Source organism: Heptranchias perlo, chromosome 1 (genome assembly GCF_035084215.1).
Source record: "Heptranchias perlo isolate sHepPer1 chromosome 1, sHepPer1.hap1, whole genome shotgun sequence".
Lineage (NCBI taxonomy): Eukaryota > Metazoa > Chordata > Chondrichthyes > Hexanchiformes > Hexanchidae > Heptranchias > Heptranchias perlo.
In genome coordinates, this window is record NC_090325.1 from 28,605,731 (window position 1) to 28,623,840 (window position 18,110).

The following is an 18,110-nucleotide window of genomic DNA, read 5'->3' on the forward strand; positions in this document are numbered from 1 at the left end:
CATCCAGCACAAAGCAGCCCGCTTGGTTGGCAGCCCAACCACCACCTCAAACATCCACTCCCTCCACCGTGGCTAAAGTGTGTACTACCTATAGGATGCACTGTGGCAACTCACCAAGGCTTCTTCGACCGCATCGCCCAAATCCATGACCTCGACCACCTAGAAGGCCACACAGGCAGCGAGTGCGTGGGAACACCATCACCATCCAGGATCCCCTCCAAGTCACACACCATCCTGACTTGGACACACATCACCTTTCCTTCATCATCATCAAAATCCTGGAACTCCCGACCTAACCGCATTGTGGGATACCTTCACCACACGGACTGCAGTGGTTCAACAAGAAGGCCCACCACCACCACCTCGAGGGCAACTAGGGATGGGCAATAAATGCTGGCCTTGCCAATGATGCCCATATCCTGAGAGTGAATTTTAAAAAAAAATTTGTATGTACGAGCACATCACCCACAGCATTTCTAGTTAGCTGAGTATAAAGCAGGGCTGTGAGTCTGGTGTAAGGAAGGCACAGACAATTTTTTTTAATGGCACAAATGCATAAATAAATTTGTCTCTTAATCATAGTCACGCTATTGTAGGCTTTCAATAAATTGAATTCTTTTGAGGATTGTAAATTAAGTTTCAGGCCCAATCTTCTTTAGCCTGCGTAATAAAATGTGACTCCCTGAATAATAAGCACTTGAGTCTGTAACTGCTTGTTCAACTTTAATAAGTGCCAGACATTAATTCTGTTACTCTGGCCTACTTATAAATTAAGTACCAGGCTTATTCTGACCTAGGCCTCCTGTTATTCTTAACAATATTTTTATTTTAAATTCTCATTGCAGTCTATAAAAGTCATTTCAGTCCAAAGCTCTTGCAATGTTAGCATTTTTCTGTGTGAAATATTATTACCTGCTGACAGATTCTCGCTGTGGGAGGTCATAGTGGCTAAATTCTTTTGCGGTAGCATGTGATTTGGTTTTTATTTGGAACGTGAGTAATTGTTTTAATAGCCAATTAGGAAATGATTTTTTGTACAATGTGATTGTGATTGGTGAGGTATTTAAAAATGAAAATAACAAATTAGAAAGCAGATAACTTAAGTTAATGAATGAGAAAGAAGAAACATGGCACCATAGTCAGGCCAGTGTGTGTGTGGTTTTTTAAAATTCTGTTTTAGAAAATATAACTTGCTCCCCTGTAAAAACTCCTCCCTAAATGGCCAGTAGGTGACCTATTTCCAGTCCTCTTTAATGACTTGCAGCAATATTAACTTGATTTGAATCGATAAGCCTATTGGAAAGTGTTTTCTTTTCAAGATTTTTTTTCAGAAAAGGTATCCAGAAAATGACTGCTCCGCAGCTTACATTTTCACTGGGATGAGAGAGATTTTCATATCTAGTTGCTGTTTGGGAGTCTGTCATGTTCAATAAAAATTTCCTGCTTTGTCATGGTTTTAATTTTTTCTAATATTGTTGTGTTGCAGAAAATATGTACTTGGTGACAATTGACCAAATTCATTGCTAAGTTTAAAAAATTGGCATGCATTTTTTGGAAAATTGCTTTTTTGTTGGCACCATAAAAATTCTCTTAAGATTCATGAGTTGTTCAAGCAAAGCAAGGTTTTGAAAAGTTATTGTCTTCAAGGAGTGTGACCAGCAATGATTTGGGGTATTAATCCTTTTAAATCGATGGCTGGGTATGGTGCATACTGAAGTAATTTTGCTAGTATTGTATTTCTTGAACCTTGTGCATTGTTGCAGTCCTTTTATAAATTGCTAACAATTCTTTTCTCTTTCTTGAACAGGTCTGAACAGGGCCATTTGTCGCCAATACCATGTCCAGTTTTTTGGAGAAGCTCCAGAAAGAGCCTGGATTTTTGAAAAGAGTATGATACCCTTTGAAGGTGCTCATCAATATGACGAGCTGGTCCAAGAGAGCGCCAAACATGCAAATTCCAAGGCAGAGAAAACGAAGGTAGAAAATTCCCTTGGATACATTTCAAAGCATTGAGATTTTACAGTGTATCTTTCCTATGGCACACACATGTTTTGTTCCCAGAAATCTAGTCAATTTGTTTGACATTCTCTCTCAACATCTTACTCATTATTTACATTATAAAATGTTTGTTTTCTGTTCTTTGCATGATTATAAAATATTTTCTCCTTCCCCCTTACTTCCAACAGTGGATTTGTAGTCCTTGCTGAAACTGTTGTCAGTGTAGCATTGACCAGTCGGTGTAGCTTTTTGCCACCATCGAGTCTCTAATGACCAGAAGCTAAAAAGTGGTCATTGACCATATCCAGATTTGAGTGACTGACCCACTCTTGCTGCAATGTCTGAGGTCAGTGTTGGAGTGCTTTATAAACATCTCCTTTTGGCCTCATCTCAAACATCACTGGCTCAGAATTTTTATTTAATTTTTTTTAACTCTATAAAATGCTCAGATAAAAATGATTTTTTTTCTACCTCTTGTGCCTCAGTTAATTCAAAATTTCCTGTCAGCTTTGCTATCCATAGTGCACTCATGGATATTGCAATTCCACAAGAATAGGGTGAAGTTCCATAATGGATGAGCCTTTCTGTCCTTTTTTTCTTTCTTTCCCTTCCTCTGCCCTCTTTTCCCCCTCTCTTTCCCCCCCCCCCACTTGTCCCCTATCCCTCCTGCTCCCTTTTCCTATCTTTCTGCCCCTTTTCCATCTCTTTTTTTTCTGCCATCAGAATTTTCCATCCCTCTCTTTCCCTCACGCAAACAAGTTAAAATTTCCCTATTCATTTCTACTGATTTTTCCTGAGATGTGGGTCATTCTGGTGAATTCTGAGTATTGTAATTCCATAGGAGCAGAATGAAAACTACAACTCACATCATGCATCACTCTTACAGTTTGGCAGATGGATACGCCCTGAAGTCCAGCGTCAAGCACAGTGTATTCATGCCAAATTCTGAATTTTGAGTCCCTGCTATTGTGAGCAAGATTCGCCTCAGGGTTAGTTTTGTTTGTGGTAATAAACCCTGCCTAGAGTCATGCATAAATACTGTCTCACTGAATCCTTCCACATATTGCAACTTCTGGTTAATATACTCATTGCCGCAGTAGTTATATTACTGTAATATTTTGTTTCCTTATGTGAGTTGAAATTTTTTGAAGACTAGCCCAAGGAACTTTGAATTCCGTAGAGCTGCCTGCATTCTTGGAGATTGGAGATTTCTACCAACTTAGCTGTTCAGTTGCTATCTATCGTGTGCGCATGCGTGCACTTGCTCGTTCACTCCTGATAAAATGTAGGGTTTAGATTGTGAGGTGTAAAACTCATCCCTAGTAGGCCTGAAGAGGTTCCTTTAGCAGTTTACCAATTATAATGTGCCATTAGAGAATGAAATAACTCTTTTTGTTTTTCAGCTCCTAAAACCAATTCCTGCCAAAATTCGTGTTCAGTGGGATGTAGGTATTGCCCAAGCTAAAGAAGCACTGGCAATGACTCCTGATGATCGAAAAGCTAAATACACCTTTGTTTATGATCATGACCGTCCACTACTACCCCCTCAGGTTGCAAAGGAAGCTGGGGTTCCTATTGAACTTATAGAGGAAAGGAAATGGCCAACTGAGGAATTCCCAAGTACCAAGGAAAATCTCACTGACAGTAAAGGAACTAGGAGAAGAAACAGCAGAGCACCAAATAAAAGGCGGTGTTCAAAGCCGTATGAACCTGAGACCCCTGCAAAGCAGTGTGTAAATAGGACTGTAGATTGTACTGAAGGTTCTGCTCGAAGTCAGTCAATTGACAGGACATCTTGTAGATCTTCAGACTCTGAGAGTGGTACAGGCTCCCCGGTGGCTAAAAGAAAACAAGGAGCCTCCACTCAGCGGACCAGGAAATGCGACACTGCCTTCGCTCAGTTCATGGCCTTTTGTCAGAAACACAGAGACGAGGTTTGTGTTTTAAAAGCTTACTTGCCAAGTAAAGTTGTATAAATGTTTGCATTCTGACTTCTGTCTCTTAAAAAGCTGTCAAATTCCAGTGCTGTACAATTTAACATAGCTTACAGTTTTTATAGGGATCACTTTATAATCGATATTTGCTGTCAGCTGGAAACATCATTCTCACTCATCTAACTGAGGACTCCTCAGTGTCCTCTTTAACTAATTTAAAAGAGAAACCTAGAAAAATATTTCCTGAACATTTTAAATTATTACTTTATTTTTCTCCCCTGCTGATGCTACCAGATTCCAATTCAATTATCTGTATACACTGGCAGTACATGGTAGGTGGGCAGTACCAGGAGTACAGTATTTAATATTTAGCACTGAAGATTTGTCTAAGCACTGAATTAGACACAATGCCTAATTGAGGGAACTGGAAAGAAAGTACTATTACCTGAAGAGATAATACCAAATATAAGCTGGCTTGTGTTTGGACTGAAATGCATATCCTGATATAGCCTGGATTATGAGTTCTACCTGACTTTGATTGTTGATGACACAAAATTGGTTGTTAAAATTGAATTTCAGTTGGCACATGGATGGCATTAGTGCAGCTTGTACCTATATACTTTCTAATGATGCAAAAAAAATGAAAGGTGTAGAATGTTATTTCTGTTTGGATACTATTGGGAATAAATAAGTGCACTTAAAACTGCCAGTGAGGATGAAAACTTTAATAACGTTGCGGCCAACCATCTGAAGATTATATTAGTAGAATCTTTCTGTTGGAAGCAAAGCTGAAATTAGCCTATTCGACACGTGGAATTTGCATCAGGAATGGACAAAACTTTGGCAGGAGGGCATTTGTCCTTGGCCATTATTAGTGAATTAGTTTCCCTTGGTTGGCAAATCAGCAATAAGGCAGAAGTTCTGTTTTATCACAAGATCAAAAGGAGAAGTTAGAAGAAATGTTCTCATACAGCGAGTCATTTAGACCATGGAATGCTTTACTACAAATGGCTGTTAAGGCAAAGACTAATATCATTTAAAAAGGTAAAGACAAACATTAAAAGATTTGGAGAAAAGGTAGGGAAATAGGATTACAGGAGATAGCTCCAGGTAAAGAGCTAGCATCAGCACAGGCACGGTGGCCCATATGATCATCTCCTGTGCTGTAATTTCTATGTTCATAAATGACAAACCATTTGATGCTGCCCAATCACCCCCAGTGCATGTATGCAGTCTTCTGTACTGAAAATTAAATGAACTTAATCTTGGCAGAAACATAATTCCTAGCGAAGCAAATTATTTTGCAAATAAATATGTAATTTGTAAAGAAGAGTATATTGAATAAAATATTACTTAACATAGTTGGTTTGAAATGGGGCATGGGCAGTTTAAATTTTTGAAAGTGAACACAAATCAGTATTTTAATTCTTCATTTAAATTAATGTTGCACATATACTCCATGTTTGTCATCTTCCCCCATAACCTCAGTTTAACATGGCGTAAGTGTGATCTTTTTGTTTTATATATTTTTTTTAAAACAGCTAACAAGGGCAGTCCATTGGTGCTGTTCAATACACAGTATCATGCAGTGGTAGAATTCCCATGTGATTACTCCCCCCACAATAAGGAAAATTCAATTTTCGCATCTGTGGCTTCCTCTATTTTGGTGAACTAAGTAGGAATGCTACTTTTATGTGTTTTTTTTTCCTCTGGTGCATACTTAATCTTGGCTTAAAATATATATATATCTTTGTATGTTTTAAGAGTCACAGCACTTCATTATAAGTTGAAGCCACATATATGTAAATGTTTGTATTTATTTTAAAATTTGTTGTGCATGTAAACTGGAACCCCAGCTGCTGGAGTCCTTGCTTTGCCAACCAAATATTGCTAGATGCGGACCTGGAGAATGCCATAAAGACATTCCGTAACATCGAGGCGATCACTGCACAATGATTCCATTTAATGTTTTGTCTTGATTTAAACCTCTCCATTTTAATTGTGGCTTAAGTTCTCAGAGCCACTAGGTTTCTAACTTAAGATCTGTAAAAATTGGTAAAATTACCAAATGTGAGTTATGATAGCCATTGCTACACTTGCCTTAAGCACTAAGGGGGAAGATTTCCTCCAGAATTTATGGTGAAATCATAAATGTGATTTTCATATTAATTTCGCTACAAATGGTGAGTGATCAAAGGAAAACTTTTCTCCAGGATTCCCGTGTTCTGAAGATGACATCTTAATGCACGTTTCCCACAGTGTCTAAAACGTCTATTCATGCTTTCACCCCTGTCTACCTACCCCATGTTGAACTTTGTTAGTGAAATTATTCCATTGGTTGCAATGTAACCTTTAATATAATAAGTGTACTCCTATTGAAGGAGTATAGTTAAACAGAATTTCCTGAAGCAAACATATCAAAATGTATTGCAAGAGTCCTAGGGGTCAATTTTAGGATGGCCGAGCGGGTGCGTTCATGGCGGGTGGGGGGGGTTCCTAAAATTGGGGAATCCCGGAGCAGGTCCGGAGCCCGGCTCCAACCTGCTCACTTCTGGGTTCCCCAATGATGCAAATCGATGCGCACGCAGCCTCCGTATGCGGGACTCCCACCAGCAATTAAAGCCGGGGGGATGACAGTTTAGATAGTTAGGGAGGTACTTGAGGTTGTTGACAGACCTCATTGGGAAGGGATTTTAGCAGGGATGTGATTTTGGACTCTCCTCAGCGTGTTTCCCATGCTGTGGGAAACACTCCCTGTTGTTGTAGACGTGTTTCAGTCAGCAGCCACTGGGAGATGCAGAGGATTCCTTGACAGTTAGGGGGAATACCTCATTCGTTGCAGCAGGGCACTCTGTCACCTCAGACAAAGTTTTGCCTGCCACACCGTTGTCTCCACACTCAAAATGATTACATCATACCCTAAACTCTGCTGTCCGAACACATTTACCTACTTTGCGGACCCCCTCACACTCTCACCGTCAGGATGGGGGGGGGTGGGGGTTACATAGCTGCATTCATCACTCCATTGGAGAACGAGCAACATCACCAGCCTCGGCAGGCACATCGTCCACCTCCGCCATGTGGAGCTACATAACACAGTGCTGCGCAACAGGCACCTGCACAAAGTAGGCATGCAACTACACATTCACCCACTGTAGGGTGTCCCAATGGGTGGCATCAAGGGTGTTCATGGAGAACCTCATGAAAGGGCCTTATTGCACAAGCCAGTCAAGAATGGCCAAGACGTGGCAGTAGTGGTGACAATATAATATGTAATGTGAGTTGATCAGAAATCAAATATAAGTAAAAACCATGACAAACCCTCAAACACCCTTGTGCATCCCCTTCATGCTCATGACACGTTTGCCTTACGCTTCCTACTACACATACGTGATGCATGTCCTGTGGCTGCAGCACAGGTAGTGGCAGGTTGGGTGAGGCTGACCGTGAAAGAGATGCAGGAGAGGGTGAGTATGAGACAGAGCCATGAGATCGTACGAGGATTGGGTTGAGTGGTAGTGGTGGGATGAGTACTGGGGAGGTGAGTAAGTGCAGGTAAGATGAGGATGAGGGTTCAGTGGGTGTGAGGAGTGATGTGATAGAGTAGTGTTGGCAGTGCAGAAGGAGATATGGGGTGCAGGCGGTGATGTGGCAGACGGAGTGTAGGGGAATGAGTTAGGTCATTGAAGTGCCTCCTGCACTGTATGCAGGTGCGTGATACGTTGATGGTGCTGGTGATCTCCTCTGCCACCTCGAGCCAGGCCTTTGTTGTGACAGAGGCAGGCCCACTTCCTCCATCCGCCGGGTGGAAGATCTCCCTCCTCCTCACCCCATCCTGTAAGACCTGGAGTGAGGCATCATTAAACTGGGAGCAGCCTTCCCCCTGGGCTGCTCCAGGCTGTAATTTTGCCTGTTTTCTGCAGCATCAGTCAGTGGAGGACTGCCCCTTTAAATAGGGATCCTCCAGCTGACAGCCTATGATGCGAGTGCGCAGTCCGCCCGCTGCGCAGCTTTCCAGTGCGAAACCCGGAAGCCAAGGTAAGTGGCTTCAATTTACTTACGATCGCGTGCCAAACCCACCAATTTCACTGGGCGTGTTGCCCAGTCGACCCCCCCCCCGCCCCCCGCTGCCAACCCGCCTCCCTTCTAATATCGGGCCCCTAGTCTTTCTGTAAAATTCATTCACTAAAGAAATAAAGAAGGTCCCAAGATAACCATAGATAATCAGTAATTACAATTTTAGACTGCTTTAATGATCCCTGATCAAGAGTACAAGTAGGCATTCTTCTTTTGTGCCTCCACCCTTTTTCCAGTCTTCTGCACTTATCTACAAAAGGTTGGGATATATTTACATGGCTACCGGCAGCTCTCCTGTACCAGCGCTGTGGCTGTTCCTTGTGTATTACCCTCGACAGTAATTCACCTTGGAAGCATCACAGCTGAGCCAGATCCTGTCCTGTGCCTTGCCCCTATATCTACCCTTTCCATAAGAGTCCATGCACAGTGATCAGCAGTGGGATCCCTAGTTGATTTATATCTACTCTTCCTCTTTTCTTTCTCTTTTGACCCTAGTCCCTTCGCCCCCGCGTGCACCCCCACCCCCCCCCCCCCCCCCACCCCGGCCCAACCACCAGGCTGATATCTAATTCACTGCATATTAGGGATTGAATCTCCTGGACTTCCCGGCCTGTGTGGTTGAGTGCCATATCTTTATAGTGCCTTTAGTGGCACCATTACTGCTATTCCTCCGCTGGCAGCTTGGATTATGTGTCTGTGTGATGGTACCTGATCTCTGTTTTGCACCTCTTTCTGATTGTATGACCACGACTAATAATTTATGTCAAGAATTGTCGGTGTCAACCACTGTTTTGTCAGTGTATGGCAATATGTGTTCAAACACAATGCTTTGCATCACCCTAAATGTGGCCTTGCATAGATTAGACTTATAATGTTGACTGCAAGTCTTCTTTTAAATAGAGTTTCAGCTTTCAAAAATAGCCTGTTATTGTGCCATATTTTGAGTAAAAGATGTGAATCTTTTTTAATCAATCGAGTTTGATTAGTTTAAAAGAGCGAAATAATTCTGAAATGCTTTTGCATTTGCAGCTAGCTGAGGAGCATCCAGATGCAGCTGGTGAGGAGATTGAAGAGCTACTCGAGTCTCAATGGGCTATGCTTAGTGATAAACAGAGAGCACGTTACAATACCAAGTTCTCCATAGTAACCCCAGTAACGGAGCACAAATCTCCTGTATCGGGTTCAGGTGAGTGTAAATTATCAGTCGTACCTGTTGCTAAAGTTTTATTCTGCAAGAGATGGGCAGTTGGGTAGATGAAGGGTGGCAAGAACGACTGAATGGAACAGGTAAGTGCTTTTCCAGCACTGCTGTGGGCCAGGAGGAGCAGGAATGCTTCCCGTCTCCCCCCGCCCACCAAGTGTACCTGCTACCATCCCTCACCCTGCCCAATGCCGGTATCCGACTCACTTCCCGATGTCCAATTCTTCCCCTCCCCCTTCCCCCAGATCTCCTTCCAGCCCGCGATCTTCTCTCCTCCTCCCTGCCCCCGATGTCCTCCACGGCCCACGATCTCTCCGCTCTTCGGCTGTGGCCTAGTACTGCAGGCCTTCCCACCCGACAGCCAGCCTATCAATCTGGTTGGCTGCGAGCGGGAAACCGATTGAGAAAAATTTAAAACAGGTCCTGCCGTTAAATTCGGCAGGACTTCCAGGAATCCTGTATTTCCGGGTTTCCTGCTCGCTAAATCTCCCTTTCCTGCCTCCCCATTATTATCGGGCCACCGTATCTGTCTCGATTGTATTATTCTCCGAATGTTCTACATTAAACCAATACAGTATCATTTCATTTTTGATTCTGCTTAATAGTAAACAAAATTTGACACTAGTGTGATGTTTACTATAATGCTCATTATTAACTTGGAAGCCAAAATAATAAAGTACTTCTGGACAAAGGGGCAAACCATTAATGTTTAGATAGAATAGATATATTTATTTAAGATGTAATTTTTTTTATACTGGGTGAGCAATAATGTTTTTCCAGTTAAGTTAGACGAGTAGATGGCAGCCTTGAATCACCTCTCTAAGTACCAGCACGTCCAGAGTTAGAAATTAACCTGGTTCTGATCTAGTGAGATGAAAGCATATATATAGAATGCTCCAACAGTTTTGCTGATCCATTATTTTACTACTTTGCAGACTATGAAAGAAACTTACTGGTACACAGATAACAAAACATCACCCAACTCTTCCTCACCAACTTACCTGTCACAGATGCATCTGTCCATGACAGTATTGGTAGGAGTGACCACCGCACAGTCCTCGTGGAGACGAAGTCCCGTCTTCGCACTGAGGACACCATCCAACGTGTTGTGTGGCACTACCACCGTGCTGAATGGGATAGATTCAGAACAGATCTAGCAGCTCAAAACTGGGCAACCATGAAGCGCTGTGGGCCATCAGCAGCAGCAGAATTGTATTCCAGCACAATCTGTAACCTCATGGCCCGGCATATCCCTCACTCTACCATCACCAACAAGCCAGGGGATCAACCCTGGTTCAATGTGGAGTGTAGAAGAGCATGCCAAAAGCAGCACCAGGCATACCTAAAAATGAGGTGCCAACCTGGTGAAGCTACAACACAGGACTTACATGCATGCTAAAGAGCGGAAGCAACATGCTATAGACGGAGCTAAGCGATTCCACAACCAACGGATCAGATCAAAGCTCTCTAGTCCTGCCACATCCTGTCTTGAATGGTGGTGGATGATTAAACAACTAACGGGGGGAGGGGGCGGCTCAATGATGGCAGAGTCCAGCACCTGAGTGCAAAAGACAAGGCTGAAGCATTTGCAACCATCTTCAGCCAGAAGTGCCGAGTGGATGATCCATCTCGGCCTCCTCCCGCTATCCCCACCATCACAGAAGCCAGTCTTCAGCCATTTCGATTCACTCCACGTGATATCAAGAAACGGCTGAATGCACTGGATACAGCCAAGGCTATGGGCCCCGACAACATCCCGGCTGTAGTGCTGAAGGCTTGTGCTCCAGAACTAGCTGCTCCTCTAGCCAAACTGTTCCAGTACAGCTACAACACTGGCATCTATCTGACAATGTGGAAAATTGCCCAGGTATGTCCTGTCCACAAAAAGCAAAATCCGGCCAATTACTGCCCCATCAGTCTACTCTTAATCAACAGCAAAGTGATGGAAGGTGTCGTCGACAGTGCTATCAAGCGGCACTTACTGGCACTCACCAATAACCTGCTCACCGATGCTCAGTTTGGGTTCCGCCAGGACCGCTCTGCTCCAGACCTCATTACAGCCTTGGTCCAAACATGGACAAAAGAGCTAAATTCCAGAGGTGAGGTGAGAGTGACTACCCTTGACATCAAAGCAGCATTTGACTGAGTGTGGCACCAAGGAGCCCTAATAAAATTGAAGTCAATGGGAATCAGGAGGAGAAAACTCCAGTGGCTGGAGTCATACCTAGCACAAAGGAAGATGGTAGTGGTTGATGGAGGCCAATCATCTCAGCCCCAGGACATTGCTGCAGGAGTTCCTCAGGGCAGTGTCCTAGGCCTAACCATCTTCAGCTGCTTCATCAATGACCTTCCCTCCATCATAAGGTCAGATATGGGGATGTTCGCTGATGATTGCACAGTGTTCAGTTCCATTCGCAACCCCTCAGATAATGAAGCAGTCCGTGCCCACATGCAGCAAGACCTGGACAACATCCAGGCTTGGGCTCATAAGTGGCAAGTAACATTCGTGCCAGATAAGTGCCAGTCAATGACCATCTCCAACAAGAGAGAGTCTAACCACCTCCCCATGACATTCATCAGCATGACCATCGTTGAATCCCCCACCATCAACATCCTGGGGATCACCATTGACCAGAAATTTAACTGGACCAGCCACATAAATACTGTGGCTACAAGAGTAGGTCAGAGGCCGGGTATTCTGCGGCGAGTTACTCACCTCCTGACTCCCCAGAGCCTTGCCACCATCTACCAGGCACAAGTCAGGAGTGTGATGGAATACTCTCTACTTGCCTGGATGAGTGCAGCTCCATCAACACTCATGAAGCTCAACATCATCCAGGACAAAGCAGCCCGCTTGATTGGTACCCCATCTACCACCCTAAACATTCTCTCCCTTCACCACCGGTGCACTGTGGCTGCAGTGTGTACCATCCACAGGATGCACTGCAGCAACTCGCCAAGGCTTCTTCGACAGCACCTCCCAAACCCGCGACCTCTACCACCTAGAAGGACAAGGGCAGCAGGCACATGGGAACCACACCACCTGCATGTTCCTCTCCAAGTCACACACCATCCCAACTTGGAAATATATCGCCGTTCCTTCATCGTCACTGGGTCAAAATTCTGGAACTTCCTAACAGCACTGTGGGAGAACCTTCACCACACGGACTGCAGTGGTTCAAGAAGACGACTCACCACCACCTTCTCAAGGGCAATTAGGGATGGGCAGTAAATGCTGGCCTTGCCAGCGACGCCCACATCCCATGAACTAATTTTTTTTAAAATCATAACAAAGCTTAATTGTGCTTCTCTCTGCATCACGTCTATCCTGCTGATTTGAATGGCTTTTTGTTGTATTAAAATAGCTTTTATTTTGTCCTGCACTGAGAGCGATCAGATACCAGTAAAATGCAAGATATAGACAGCAAGTGATCCAAAGCATGAATTCAGATTGATTTTCCTTTTTTCTCTTCTCCCAAAAACTGTTCCAATAGGTTTTTCAGTAGGATCTCCTGGGCCAACCAGACGCAAAGTGCTGCAGGAATCTCCAAAAAGGACAACTAGATCTAGTGGTAGGTCGAAGGAAATTGATCTAGTCATTAGTTGATTTACATGTGGTCTTGTCGACTCGACTGCATTGAAAGTTTTAAAGATAATCTTGAGCTTTCACATTTGACCGGGCTTATCCATGTGATCAAAGTATTTAGTATTTATACAGACTATGTAAATATAAATGACTAGCATTTACATAACCATATAAGTTGCTGGTTCAATTTCAGGAATGCCGTCACAACTATCAGGCATGATTCTCAAATTTGTAATTTAAAAAAAAACTAAAGTGGAAATTTTGGAATGACTACGGCACTTTTACGTGAAACTAGTTGATCTACTGTGGCATTACTCAAAGTAAGCCAGGCATTCTGCTGTTGCTGGGGTAGGTGTGGTGCACACCTCCGTTGAAAATTTGGAAAGAGGTGACACATTTGTGCAGGAGAGTGAAGTAAGTGTTTTTTATTGGTTGTTTCCTGGAAAAGTAAATGGTTCTTTCCCATCAACTTTAAGTAAATGAATAAAGAAATTGGTTTTCCTCACGTTATTTATATAACTGTGTCATGAGGCGGGATGGGGGCGACTCAGGACCAGATGACTGCCAATTTGTCCCCATGCAAATTATGTAATATGCTCAATTGTTAATCCTGTGGAGAGAGAATGAAAGGCACCTAAGGAATCCCATACACCTGAACCCGGACCTGCAATTTGGAAGTAAACATCAAAGGAAGGTGGTATTCCTCAGAGTGGGTGAGGTGAGTGACGAGGGAAGTCAGAGGACACTATCTGTAGAACAGTTTGCTGCTTTAATAAACAGAAACTGTATAAATAAACAACCCATTGTAAATAATTATTCATCATTTACCTCTAAAGTTTATGCTTTAGGTTGTTTTGATCTTTCACAGAAAAAGGTGCATTAATTTCCTTGCAATTTTCCATCACTGGATGAACATAAGAACATAAGAAATAGGAGCAGGAGTAGGCCAATCGGCCCCTCAAGCCTGCTCCGCCATTCAATAAGATCATGGCTGATCTGATCCTAACCTCAAATTTAAATTCATGTCCAATTTCCTGCCCGCTCCCCGAAACCCCTAATTCCCTTTACTTCTAGGAAACTCTATTTCTGTTTTAAATTTATTTAATGATGTAGCTTCCACAGTTTCCTGGGGCAGCAAATTCCACAGACCTACTACCCTCTGAGTGAAGAAGTTTTTCCTCATCTCAGTTTTGAAAGAGCAGCCCTAAGAAGGTGGGAGGCTTACAAACAGCAAATCCTGGCTTTCTCTATAAATACTTATAATAAAATACTATTGATATGTGCCTCCCTGATTCTTTTCACCCTCTCCTCCTAAGTGTGGTGCTATTCAAATATACTCTGAAAGTCTAATCCTCAACCTGAACTCTGGAACCAAAATGAGGGGCTTGACATAACTAGTGATTCTTTTGCAGGTAGATAAGTATTCAATTGGCTGAATGTGAACAAATCAAAAGCAGATTGATTTAGTTGGCAACATCAACCTGCATTTATAAAGCGCCTTTAACGTAGTAAAACATCCCAAGGCGATCAACCAAAATTTGACACCGAGCCACATGAGATATTGGGACAGGTGACCAAAAGCTTGGTCAAAGAGGTAGGTTTTAAGAAGCATCTTAAAGGAGGAGAGAGCGGTCCAGAGGCAGAGAGGTTTAGGGAGGGAATTCCAGAGCTTCGGGCCTAGGCAGCTGAAGCCAATAGTGGAGCGATTAAAATCAAGGATGCAGAAGAGGCAAGAATTGGAGGAGCATAGAGATCTCAGAGGGTTGTCGGTCTGGAGGACATTACAGAGATGGGCACAGGTGCGGCATGGAGGGATTTGAAAACAAGAATGAGAATTTTAAAATCAAGGCGCTCCCGGAGTGGGAACAAATGTAGGTCAGTGGGTTCCAAATACCATTGAGGAACGGGTAAAGAATCTTATCTGGTTTGATAGCTTCCCATGTGCAGGTCAGGGTTTAGGTGCCTGAGGCTCCTAGGTTCTCCTGCATTCTCTCTCAGCCTGATTATCAATTGAATACATTGCCACTTGCTCTCATGCCCTACCCTCTCTACAGGACAAATTGACAAATGCAGCAGTCAGTTGGGAGGAGCCATGGCATTTGCAGAAAAAAACTAGACAAAAAGGCTTTCTACAGTCCAGGCAATTACTCCAAATTGAGCCTTTGGCTCCTGACCCAGAAGTATGCCTCCCCAGAAAATGTTTTCCAGGGAGTGACCATTCTGAGTAAGAATAAGAATTTTTTTGAATTTCTTCTAAGTTTTGCTTTTACTAGTATATTTTCAGGTGGGTTTAAAAAAAAATTCAAGACAATGACTCAAAAGAACATCACAAAATTATATTAACAAGTTGATTGCGTTATTTCTGCTATTTGCCAATTCAGAAATGGCGGGCTTGAAAATAAATTTTCTTAAGCTTACTTGTTCCTCGTTGGTACCTACTGAATCTAACTGCTTTTGATTCATTCACATTGAATTAATTGGATATTGATTGCTAACTTAACAAATATCTCCACATTTTAACCGATCAGTAATTTTGGGCTACAGTCTTGTGACTCTTTCAAATATGACACCTTTGTGGCCTCCATTATCTCCTTAATGAAAAGATTTTTTCCCAGGACTGTGGCACTTTACAAATATAAGACATAGACTTGAATTTCCACGTGCCACACTGAGTGCTGCTCCCTCAGATTGTAAGCATTTACATATTTAATTTACATGACACAAAGGACTTGAACTGGGCTCAAGATTTTTAAATATGTAAATGCTTACAATCTGAGGGAGCTCAAAAGGCTTCACAATCAATTAATTGATTTAGTTCTGCAGGCAAAGGCAGCAACCAATTTGTGCAAAGTAAGGCCCCACAAACAGCAAGTGAGATGATGACCTTTTAATCTATTTTGGTCAGTGCTGGCTGAAGGCCAGCCAGCATGGGGGAATGTTGGCCAGAAAACCAGGAGAACACTCTGCTCTTCGATTAATACCATGGGTTCTTTTATGTTCACCTGAATAGGTGGACAGGACGTCCAGTTTATTGCCTCATCCAAAAGATGGTAGCTGTCACATTGGAGCACTCCCACAGTACTGCACAGAATGGCAGCCTAGATTGAGCGCACTCCTGGAGTGGGGCTTGAACTGAGCCAAGCTGTTAACTGCTCTTTATTTCTTTTTACAGTTAGTTCAGAATCGACGAGGCAAAGAAGACTATCCAGAAAAATAATAGATTACAGGGAGGACTCTCCAGAGCGAATTGGCTCTAGCAAGAGATTAAAGCGAAACTACTATGAGGATGAAAAGGTACTTATTCATTTAGAATCTCGCCTACAAAAATTGTTGTGTCAGCATGTATGTTTCCACCAGCCCTTTTTAACAAAAAAGGGACAGGTTTCAAATAGAAAAACTGCTTGTAGTGATACAAGTGTTTCCATGCTGATGTTCTAGATGCTTTTGGCATTGGGCACCTCCATGTGGTGCATAATAAATAGAATTAGCTATACTATCTTTTATAGACCGAATTTGGAAGGTAACACACTGACTTTTTTAAAAAAAAGTAAAGGAAACTCGGTGCAATGAGGTCATATTCAGCCCAGGCTAATGAGATCTTTACTGTCTGATAGTTGCAAAGATCCTACATTTGAGCAGTCTCAATCCAGTTCCTAGGGCATGAACAGCCCCTAATTTAGCATGTATTCACAATGTCAATCTGAGACTACAGGATGCCTGGCGTGGGATGTAGAAAAATGTTACTTTAATACAATAGGGATGATCTCCTAATGTTGAGGTAGAGTGGAGGGAATTTATCTGCACCTACCTGCATGCTACAACTGAGCTGAGAGAGAGTGTTTAATGCTGCCACTAGGAGGATAATTTTAACCTAACTCACCCAGTGGGAAACTGACGCGATCAGATTGGCCACCCGTTTTATGCAATGTCCGATTTTACTTTCCACTGGAAAGTTTTCCACCGGGCCAGTTAGGTTAAATTTGTTTCCTAGGTGTCTGTTCCATTTCCAGCACTAACATCCCTCAACTTGATTAGGCTCAAAATTCACACACAAAATATTGTTTGTCCAAGCTGTTGGTAATTCTAAATGAAATATTTTCAGTCTTAATCAGTTACCAAATTACTAATTTTACTCTGAAGAAGCTGAGTTTGTCTTATTTTTGTGCTGAACACTTCTTTTCCTCTGAAATAACTCATAGCTTTCCATAAAACAGGTCCCTGCAAAGCTTGAATATTACTCTCACATCTGGGGAGGCTTTTCTAACACTTGCATATAAATAGAGCTTGCAGTCTGATAGGTGAGATCTTTCTCCTCTAGTCTCCAACCTCTCCCTTTCCCTGCCAATACTATGACAAATGTTTCTCTGAACTTTCCTCGTCTCTAACTTGCAAATACACCATCTCATATGCTCTTCCTCCTTCAGACTCAGTGTTGTCTTCTAATTTAACTGACTCTTAACCAGCAACTCAAAACTCTGAAACTCCTTCCCTTTCTCCTGCAACCTTTGGACTTTTAAAACCAAAGCTTAGCATTGCTTAATTACTCTACCTGATTCACCTTGGCCTCTCTTTTCTCGTTTCTACCTTGGTGGAGTCTTTCACCTAGGTTTCTCAACTTCTGAAAAAAAAATTCCCACATCATAGAACTAGGCTCATGTTTATCACTAACCTCAACTTCAGAAAGCACAAAGATAAAGTGTGGGAAATGGAAAATAACATGTAAGAGATAAGGGAAGCTGTGCTTATTTTTCTGCGATTTACAGTTGCTTTCTTTTGTTGCATCAGTACCTATACTTGTAAAACACTTGGGACATTTTTCTCCCATTATGATATGATTCCTAAAATATAGAAATGAACACTGTAAAGTGAAATTGTAGGATCAATATTAGTTTTCCTCCCTCACCCCAGTTCACAGAATTTAACGCAACCTCACAAACATGTGCCACCACAGGTCGTATTGTTGTGACTATTAACTTCAAAAGAGCACCTTCAGGCAGTTCATTCACAATTGCCCCGAACTTGATATCCCGTTGCTTTTTCTTCCACAATTTAAGGGATTAATCCCTTAAGGTTTCATTGCCATAAAGACCATTCCTTTCACTGACATGACCTTCTGAGGTCTTCCCAACTGGATGGTAGAATAATAGGCCCATCCTCAATATGCTTGATGCTTCTAGCTCTACTTTTCCTAATATTTTTATGCAACCCATGCAAAGTGAACAAACAATTGATTTGCCAAGACTATCTTCACTAGCTTTAATTGTCACATTGAGGGGAAAGGTGAATAAAATTCACTGGTTATGGAAACATTTTG

General features: G+C 42.5%; 1 protein-coding gene across 4 annotated transcripts in view; it reads left to right on the forward strand.

Moving 5' to 3' along the window:
* The window catches only part of nsd2 (nuclear receptor binding SET domain protein 2), a 96,541-nt gene that overhangs the window by 39,660 nt on the left and 38,771 nt on the right, over positions 1-18,110 (forward strand). For all 4 annotated transcript variants that reach the window (XM_067982863.1, XM_067982844.1, XM_067982873.1 and 1 more), the window contains exons 4-8: positions 1,808-1,977; positions 3,402-3,932; positions 9,039-9,195; positions 12,705-12,782; positions 15,969-16,090. In XM_067982863.1, the coding sequence (XP_067838964.1) occupies positions 1,808-1,977; positions 3,402-3,932; positions 9,039-9,195; positions 12,705-12,782; positions 15,969-16,090 (1,058 nt within the window). The remainder of the gene's footprint in view (positions 1-1,807; positions 1,978-3,401; positions 3,933-9,038; positions 9,196-12,704; positions 12,783-15,968; positions 16,091-18,110) is intronic.